Below are 9662 nucleotides of genomic sequence, written 5' to 3'. Positions count from 1 at the left end.
CGGGCCCCCGGCGGGCTTGGAGGTTCGGGCCCCCGGCGGGCTTGGAGGTTCGGGCCCCCGGCGGGCTTGGAGGTTCGGGCCCTGGGAGTCTTTGTGCTTGCGTTGGATGAACTGGGGAGAGTTCAATCTCCAAACGTTCAGACCGGTTTGCAACATTTTCGGGTTGAACGACATGTTTCTGAATGTTTCCACAAGGGGCCCTGAGGAATGTGTTCTTCTGTTTGGTGGGCGTGTCTCCGGTGTTACCCAATCAGCTGCCACGAGTCTGTAAACACAACGCTGTTAGGAAGGCAGGGAAATGCAGTGTTTTGTCTGCGCTGAACTCTGCAGCCTGTTGGAACGTGAACGAAGCTCCGCCCGCCGCGTTACGTCATTATATAAACAAACCGTGGCCACGCCGTCACGTGTTCAGAGGAAACCGGAAGTGGCGGACTCATCTTCTTGCTCTCCAAAACAAAAACACCTCTGAGCCTGTTGTCGTTTTACAGCCGTGACAGGAGCATCACGGGAGAATAAGGAGCCAGAGGGGAAACATGAAGTAGCGGAGTTAGCTTCACAGTTAGCATTAGCGTCAAGCAGCTAGCGTCAGATTAGCTGGTTAGCTCCGTTAGCTCCGTTAGCTCCTAGCTCCCCGCTCCATGGCGTCCTCCTCCTCAGCGGGACTCCCACCGCGGGGACCGGACCGCGCTGCTGCTTCGGCCTCCGGGGGGAGGCCGCCAGTCCGGCCCCACCACCCCCACCCGGCTCACTCCGCCCCGGGCTGTGTGATGGCGGAGTCGGTGGACGACGCGGAGGGTCTGTACGTGGCGGTGGAGCGGTGCCCGCTGTGCAGCACCTCCCGCCGCAGGCTCACCTGCGCCCGCTGCGTCCAGGCCGGAGACTTCGTGTACTTCGACGGGAGGAACGCTGAAAGGTAAAGTCCAGAGCTTCGAGATGCCGAACTCCATTAACAGATTCACACTTTTTACTTTGGCTCTCGTTTCCCCGCAAAACCTCCAAACGCATGAGGATAAATAAACTGTGGGGATAAAAACACGAACTCTCGGGACAGTTCGGCTGTGATTTCAGTAGAACACGTTAATTCAGACACGTCTTAAACGCCCTATCTGTTCACATCTTCTGCAATATGAACCTGTTTTTCTTCTTCACGTTAAGAAGGGGGAAAGTTAAAGGAAACTCGGGTCCAGATCAAAAACCACTACACCTAGACCTGTCAAATCTGGACTAGATCATTCTAGAGAGGCTAAAGATTCTTTAAGACACCGTTTCAGGTTTGTGAAACATTTATTCTATTGGTGAAAATGCAAAAAAGGGCTTTGGGTGGTCTACATGTAAAACTGATAGATCTCCCTTTTTTCATTTTCACAAACAGAATAAATGTTTCACAAACCTGAAACGGTGTCTTAAAGAAACTTCAGCCTCTCAAAGCCTCTCTGGGTCTAGTCCAGATTTGACAGCTGCACGTATAGTGGTTTTTGATCTGGACCTGGTCTAATGTGGTCTACATGTGAAAAATCCAAAATATAAATGGCCCTTTTTTGCATTTTCACAAACACAATAAATGTTTCACAAATCTGAAACCTTCAGCCTCTCTGGGTCTAGTCCAGATCTGAGAGCAGTGGTTTTGATCTGGACCCGTTAACTGCTGAATCAGGAGCTACCTTCTCTCCGCACATCGAGCTGCAAGTTATGTTTTAATGTCAGCGCGGCCATGACCTCGCCGAGGCTAGTTAGCATTAGCAGAAGCTGTTTGGGATGTGTAACGTGGTGTTCGCTTGCTGTTAGCTGCCCTGCTACGGTTACACAACATGTGAAAACCCAAAATAACTTTGACCTCATAGTTTTCATATCAGAGGGAAGTTTCCCAAACTGGGTTGTGGGGACCACCAGGGGTCTCTGAGGTGCGTCCGGGGGCCCTCAACAACAGAACAAGGACCTTTTAAAGCACCTTCTCACCTGCTCTGTAAAGGTTTATGCCGGTTTAGTTACGGTTTAGTTTGTGTTCTTCAGATACGTAGAAAAGTTGGAGCGGCTGAAGACGCTGAAGGAAGAAAAGGAGCAGCTGCAGCAGAGGTAAGACTTTATAATCTGATGAAGACGGGATTAAAGCATGTGTTAATGTGAGCCGCGCAGCGCTGCAGCCGTTCATATCACCATCAAACCCTCTCTCCTCAGAGTCACGCAGGCCATGGACAGGAAGCTGCAGGCCGACGAGGTGGTGAGTAAAAGCCTGCGACCTTTGACCTCTGTGGAAGCAAAGAAAGGCTAAATAGTTTACATTTTATAAGCAACTGAATACCTGAATGTGAGATTTAAACACTGATATTTTACTTCACTGGTTTGACTTCTACTCTTTGTAATTTCCAGAAGGTCACTGTTAAGGTTTGCCGTTATTTGTTTTCTTCAGGTTCATAAATTCAGAAAGAAATCTCAGCAGGTAACGGCAGACCGGCCTCAGGTTTTCATCTGAGTTCTGGTGTCTGAGGTAACTTTGGAGCGAGCACGCTGCGGTCTGCAGTGGGGCTGAACGATTTTCGCAAAATAATTAAAAAAATTTTTTAAAAGAATTTTTAAGCTCTCAACCTGACATATGATGATGCAGGAATTATTATTCAGAGAAGAAATATCAAATTTTAATAATATGAGCACGATAATTTGAGTCATGGCATTAAATAATGATAGAATATCAGGTCAGACCACAAGAAAAACCAAGTTCACTGCAAAAACCCTCAGTTCAACCAGCAATTAATGCGTCCTGATCTCCAGGAGTCCATCTTTCTGTGTCCCAGTGAGCAAACAAAAAATACTCAGTCTGAGGTTCAGTTCAAAAGTTGGCCAACGAAAATAAAACCAAGAGACGCCTCTCGTGTTTAATATACAAGCTTGGTAAAAGTTTCTGCAGTGTCAGCTTCTGTCAAGCTGAAGGCCGCCGTACAACAACAGGTCAAGGTGCAGCGTAACGGGCGAAGTTGATGCTTCGTCTGCAGACCGCTTGACTCTTGGGCGTCGAAAATCTCGTTTTATCACATCATGATAATATCAAACGCAATTAACCGTTCAGCCCTAGTCTGCGGCGGAGAAACAGCTGCAGCGTGATCCTCGCTTCACAGGACGTCCACTAAAGAGCCGGCTTTGCCGCTGACAGACTGTAGTTAGATCCTTTTTGTTTAACCAGAAACAAACGAACCTCCATCAGTTAGTTAGTGTTCAAAGTCCCACAGTATCACGACGATGGGCTGGTTTTGTCAGCGGGGTCTGGTGGCTTTGAACAGCGCGACACTGCGGCTGTCTCTGGTTAAACACAACCATTTCTCAACACGTGCAGCTAAAGGACGGACCGATTTCAAACCTCTCACATTCAGCCGGCTTTCAAAGTAAAATATTCTGTTTGGTTTCAGTTGGCTGGTGATTGTTAATATGATGAACATACTCGTGGCCTTTCTTTCCTTATGTCCACCTGTACACTCGCTCTGGCTGATCTATAACTGCTCAGACATGGAAGAGATTTCAGTTTTTGTCCAACGTGCTGCCTTTAATTAAAAGATTCAGCCTTTTTTATTGTGATGAAAGATTTTAGTTAAAAGCTGGTGGTGTATAAATGTTTTTAAAAAGATGTCCTGTCTCATGGTGCTTTGATCTCAAACTGCTGTTTCCTCTCAGAAGTGGAAGATCATGTCGTGTAAGATGAAGATCGAGCAGCTGAAGGAGGCGGTCGCCGGGAGCAACGAGGAGGTGACGAGCGGTGAGTGTCGTTCAGTCGCGCTCTGAATGAAAGATGTGGGATTTCCTGCGCATCCTGAGAGCAGTTTAACATCTTCTCGCTGTGTTGTAGCCGACAGCGTGTCAATAAAGTTCTTCATGCATGTTAAGCCTCCAGTAATCGACACAGCTCGGGTACTTCGCCCTGATCTCTGTTTCCGCCTCCCTAAACGACACAAACGAACTTTGTCGCTCTTTGCACTCCGTCACCGGACTTCTTCTGCGACTTGAGGCGGAGGGGGGGATGGAGGGGGGTTCGTCCCATTTGAGTTTGCAGACTTGTTCCTTCTCCTCCTCCTGCTGCAGATAAGGACGTCCTCCTGCGCTCTCAGGAGGAGGGGCAGCGGCTGCAGCGCCGGGCCGGACGCCACCAGGAGAAACGGGACAAGATCGAGCGTCACAACCGGCGGCTGGGCGAGCTGCTGGAGAGACGCAGCCGCGAGCTGCAGAGCAGACTGGGCCAGCTGGCGGCTCTGAGGCGAGACCACATCCTGGAGCTGACCACCCACATCTTCCCCACGCAGGAGGAGAAGCAGGGCAGCAGGTGAGGGCGGACGAGGTCGCCGGAGCGCCGTCTTTTCTGCGCGGAGATAAATAAACCAGTTTGGTGAGGAGGATTTAACCTGTCCTCTGCCCCTGCGTTTGTCGCTCAGAGACCCCGCAGACGTGGTGGCGGAGTGCGACCCCGCGCTGACCTCCAGCACGGTGAGCGAGCTGGCCGAGGCTCGGAGGACCACCTACCTGTCGGGACGTTGGATCTGGGACGACCAGAACGGAGAGACCAGCATCAGCATCACCGGACCGCCCGTCACGCTGCCCAGCAACGGGGACTGCTCCGCCTACTACAGCTGGGTGGAGGAGAAGAGCACCAATCAGGGCCCAGGTGAGCAGCGGGGGGGGTTTTGGTCGTTTCCTCCATGAATCGATTGACTGCTTCACGTTATTAACGACTTCCTGTGTGTCTGCAGAGTTGGACCACATCAACCCGGCCCACACCATCAGCGCCGCGCTCTGCTACGCCACGCAGCTCGCCACCATCCTGTCTCACATCCTGGACGTCAACCTGCCCAAGAGGCTCTGCAACAGGTGGGACAGGAATCTCCCGCTGCCTACACTGGCAGGACAGCGTCGGGAAGACGGAGCGTCCGCTTCTTTTAATGTGTCGGAGTTTAACAGCCCTGTTTGTTCCCCTGTAGCGAGTTCTGCGGAGAGAACCTGAGCCGGTACCGCTTCACCAGAGCTCTGAGCAAACTCAACACCAACATCCTGCATCTCTGCTTCTCACAGGTCAGACAAACACCCGCACACAGGAACGAGACTCGGTGCTCAGCTGGGTTTTAGTTGAGGCCAGTAAAACTGAAGGACTGAAGAGAGTTTGTTGGGACAGTTACAGGTTCAGAAGTCTGTCTGCAGGAACCTGAAAGTATCTTTTAAAGGCACTGAACACATTTAAGCTCTCGTCTGTTATTCCTGTTTTGCTGATGTTCCTCCCACTGGGGGGCGTGGCACTGTTTGAAAAGGTCATGTCAGTCAAGCAATGACGGTATAAAAGATGTAGCTGCAGGGACGTCCCCTGTTGGTTTGTGGACTCCCGTTTTAAAGCCTCCAGTTTGGCATTTTGGAGCTAGCTAGTTTGGTTAGCTGGGATGCTAATTTTAGCTAGCAAACAGGCTTAAAACTAAATGTACTTCCTGGAAAAATGAGCAGCCGACTCCTGATGAGCTTTTCCAGGTTAAATGTACACAGAGCAGCGGATATGAGCTGCCATGGTAGCGACTTGTCAGTCAGCTTGTAGCCCTGCCCTAAAGCCTCCCCTGCTTCCTGGTCTCTGTTCCTCTAAATGGGACCATAATTTACTAAACGAACATCATGCTGTGTTGAAGAAGACTTGAAACGAGCGACTGAGACCATAAACTCATCAGGAAAGTGTTTACTGAGGGAATAAATCAGCTGAGAAGCAGAAACATTTTCTCAGCCGGACTGCAGCCGGTGGAGTCGCCCCCTGCTGGCCGCTAGAGAGGACGCAGGTTTAAGGCGCCCCCTGCTGGCTGCTGGAGAGAAGGCAGGTTTAAGTTTCCCCCTGCTGGCCGCTAGAGAGGACGCAGGTTTGAGTCGTCCCCCCTGCTGGCTGCTAGAGAGGACGCAGGTTTAAGTCGTCCCCTGCTGGTTGCTGGAGAGGACGCAGGTTTAAGGCGCCCCCTGCTGGCTGCTGGAGAGAAGGCAGGTTTAAGTTTCCCCCTGCTGGCTGTTAGAGAGGACGCAGGTTTAAGTTGCCCCCTGCTGGCCGCTAGAGAGGACGCAGGTTTAAGTTGCCCCCTGCTGGCCGCTAGAGAGGACGCAGGTTTAAGTTGCCCCCTGCTGGCTGCTAGAGAGGACGCAGGTTTAAGTTGCCCCCTGCTGGCTGCTAGAGAGGACGCAGGTTTAAGTCGCCCCCTGCTGGCTGCTAGAGAGGACGCAGGTTTAAGTCGCCCCCTGCTGGCCGCTAGAGAGGACGCAGGTTTAAGTCGCCCCCTGCTGGCCGCTAGAGAGGACGCAGGTTTAAGTCTCCCCCTGCTGGCCGCTAGAGAGGACGCAGGTTTAAGTCGTCCCCCCTGCTGGCTGCTGGAGAGGACGCAGGTTTAAGTCGCCCCCTGCTGGCTGCTAGAGAGGACGCAGGTTTAAGTCGCCCCCTGCTGGCTGCTAGAGAGGACGCAGGTTTAAGTTGCCCCCTGCTGGCTGCTAGAGAGGACGCAGGTTTAAGTCGCCCCCCCTGCTGGCTGCTAGAGAGGACGCAGGTTTAAGTCGCCCCCCCTGCTGGCTGCTAGAGAGGACGCAGGTTTAAGTCGCCCCCCCTGCTGGCCGCTAGAGAGGACGCAGGTTTAAGTCGTCCCCCTGCTGGCTGCTAGAGAGGACGCAGGTTTAAGTCGCCCCCTGCTGGCTGCTAGAGAGGACGCAGGTTTAAGTCGTCCCCCTGCTGGTTGCTAGAGAGGACGCAGGTTTAAGTCGCCCCCTGCAGGCTGTTAGAGAGGACGCAGGTTTAAGTCGCCCCTGCTGGCTGCTAGAGAGGACGCAGGTTTAAGTCGTCCCCCCTGCTGGTTGCTAGAGAGGACGCAGGTTTAAGTCGCCCCTGCTGGCTGCTAGAGAGGACGCAGGTTTAAGGTTTCAGGCTCTTCAGACCTGGAGGTTCAGTCCTGATGAAGCTGATTATGTTTAATATACAACTTTAAATGATTTATTATTTAATTAGAAATAAGAGTTTAAGCCAGGTGGGGGGTGTGTGTGTGTGTGTGTGTGTGCAGCACGTCGACAGTGAGAAGCTCCACCCTCATCACACTCTGAGGAACATCATGTTTCTGGTTTCCCCCGACAACAACAACCTGGGCAGGTGAGATACTCCGGTCTGTCTGGAGCCAATCAGAGAGCTGGGAGGATGTTTGATTTCAACAAAAGTTCAGACATTTAACTGACGGTATTTTCTGACGTGTCCCTGTTGTCTCCGGTCTGGTTCTGTTGGGTTCGGTCCAGGACGGGTCCGTTTGAGGTGAGCGCCGACCTGGAGGAGTCAATGGAGTTTGTGGAGCCGGAGGCCGCGGGGCCGGCGGAGGAGAGCGGGGACGAGGCGGTGACGGACGAGGAGACGGACCTGGGGACGGACTGGGAGACGGTGCCTAGCCCACGATTCTGTGACATCCCATCACAGGTAAGAACACCTGGATCCGGACAGGTCTGCAGAGTCAGACCAGGTTTAGGAAGACGGTTCGGATACTGAGAGAGACGCAGAGGCTTGAAGGAAAATAATTGGCTAATTGAGAGCCGAGGTCCAAAGTGCAGCGACGCCTGGAGAACAAAGAGAACCAGGTCCTCATCAGGCTTCACAGAGAACATTTGGATCAGAAGCTTCAGATTAACACTTTTTTTCTTCTTCTTCTTCTTCTTCTCTTCCTCCAGCCCATGGATCTTTCCCAGAGTGCTTTGCAGGTTTCCCAGCCCTCGGCCAACACTGGAGGGATGATCTCGTCTGCCGCCGCCTCGGTCACCTCCTGGTTCAGAGCTTATACCGGCCAGCGCTGATCAGGACCGGACCGGTTCAGACCTGGACCCCTGCAGGACTGGGACTTTTGGTTTGGAGAAGGACCGGTCTGAGAGGTCAGAGGTCAGCAGGTCTGAACAGCCAATCAGACGACTGTACATTTTAAAATCTTCAGACAGGTGACTTGAACCTGTCTCACCTGCTGGAGACACAAACTGTCCACGGGCGCTGAGATCAGCGGGTCAGACCGCCAGAGCGGACTGAGACCCGCGGCCGGTCTCTCGTCCTCCAGTCGCTCAGATCAAAAACTCTGATCAGGATCATAGATCAGAATCAGGACCTTCAATATCTGGATCAGGTTCTTGTTTCAGCGTGTCGTTATGAGGTCAGACTCCACCCGTCTCTCTCTCTCTGTCTGTCTCTGTCTGTCTCTCCCTCCTCCGTCTGTCTGTCTCTCCCTCCTCCGTCTGTCTGTCTCTCCCTCCTCCGTCTGTCTGTCTCTCCCTCCTCCGTCTGTCTGTCTCTCCCTCCTCCGTCTGTCTGTCTCTCCCTCCTCCGTCTGTCTGTCTCTCCCTCCTCCGTCTGTCTGTCTCTCCCTCCTCCTGTCTGTCTGTCTCTCCCTCCTCCTGTCTGTCTGTCTCCCTCCTCCTGTCTGTCTGTCTCCCTCCTCCTGTCTGTCTGTCTCCCTCCTCCCTCCTCCTGTCTGTCTGTCTCCCTCCTCCCTCCTCCTGTCTGTCTGTCTCCCTCCTCCCTCCTCCTGTCTGTCTGTCTCCCTCCTCCCTCCTCCTGTCTGTCTGTCTCCCTCCTCCCTCCTCCTGTCTGTCTGTCTCCCTCCTCCCTCCTCCTGTCTGTCTGTCTCCCTCCTCCCTCCTCCTGTCTGTCTGTCTCTCCCTCCTCCTGTCTGTCTGTCTCTCCCTCCTCCTGTCTGTCTGTCTGTCTGTCTGTCTCTCAGCACAAAGGGAACGTTTCTTTAGTTTTAAAGTGTTTTTATCGGCCTGTTTGGCGACAGCAGCGTCTCCATCAGACCTGAAACCGGAACGCCGTCGTGAGTTTACAGCAGCGTTGGCGAACTCACAGCGGTTGCCATGGTGTTAACGAGGCAGAATGACCCCGTTCACACTGGACAACAAATCAGAACCCGGACTGGTTCAGCGTAATCATGAGGCTGATGAATCATGTGATCTGTGAGCAGGTGAGCGTCTGCTGACGGCGTGAAGACGAGGACTCTTCGTGGAATTTTCTCTTGTTGCCATGACAAAGTTTGATTTGAAATAAAATCCTGTTTCTGGTTTTGGACGCTGACGAGAGGAAATGTGTTCTTTTTTTTCTTTTTTTTGTTGTATGTTTGGTGTTTTTCTGGCTCTGTGATTGGTCACCAGCACAAATGACCCCTGAGAGGCTCTGTGAATCAGAATAAGTTAAATAAAGTTTCACAACAGCAGAAGAAGAACAGATATTTGATAATTAACTGTACACGTGGAAGCACTAACACTGTTAATACTTCACAGATGATTCCTCAGCTGTGTAACAAACACGGTGGTGACGACATTTCACCACAAAATGAAAATAGAAACCTGAGTGTGATTCAGATTAAGCAACATTTCTGTGTTCAGCCCCTCTGAGCTCTTTGTGTGCTTCAGTGTGTGAGCTGCAGATTAGCGTGTTGGCTACGTTCGGTATGCACAAACTGAAGAAACGTTCACACAGCAGCAGCGAGGCGCCCGGCGTGTTCACACGAGACGCAGCTAGATATAAAATCCATCACAGACTTAATCAAAGAGAAGAAGAAGCAGCTCCGAGTAGTCCCGAAACCCGGACCATCAAACAGGATCCAAACCGGTTTACTCAAACCAGAATCTGTACAAGTGAGAGTCTCTGTTACACGTCTGACTGA

At 52.0% G+C, this 9662-nt stretch overlaps 1 protein-coding gene across 1 annotated transcript; it reads left to right on the top strand.

Moving 5' to 3' along the window:
* Nucleotides 1-400: 400 nt before the first annotated feature.
* On the top strand, nt 401-8207 carry LOC119910121 (beclin 1-associated autophagy-related key regulator-like). Its single transcript, XM_038728527.1, has 11 exons — nt 401-913; nt 2011-2073; nt 2176-2218; nt 3661-3742; nt 4066-4303; nt 4413-4642; nt 4728-4845; nt 4956-5046; nt 7038-7123; nt 7264-7438; nt 7687-8207. Exons 1-11 carry the CDS (start codon nt 639-641, stop codon nt 7807-7809), a joined length of 1524 nt encoding a protein of 507 aa, XP_038584455.1. The 5' UTR covers nt 401-638; the 3' UTR covers nt 7810-8207.
* Nucleotides 8208-9662: the final 1455 nt, after the last annotated feature.

This window comes from Micropterus salmoides, unplaced genomic scaffold (genome assembly GCF_014851395.1).
Source record: "Micropterus salmoides isolate LMB-PRFRI ecotype aquatic unplaced genomic scaffold, ASM1485139v1 Ms_hic_scaffold_19, whole genome shotgun sequence".
Classification (NCBI taxonomy): domain Eukaryota; kingdom Metazoa; phylum Chordata; class Actinopteri; order Centrarchiformes; family Centrarchidae; genus Micropterus; species Micropterus salmoides.
Note: the sequence above shows the minus strand (reverse complement) of the source record. Positions and strands in the feature narration are given on the sequence as shown.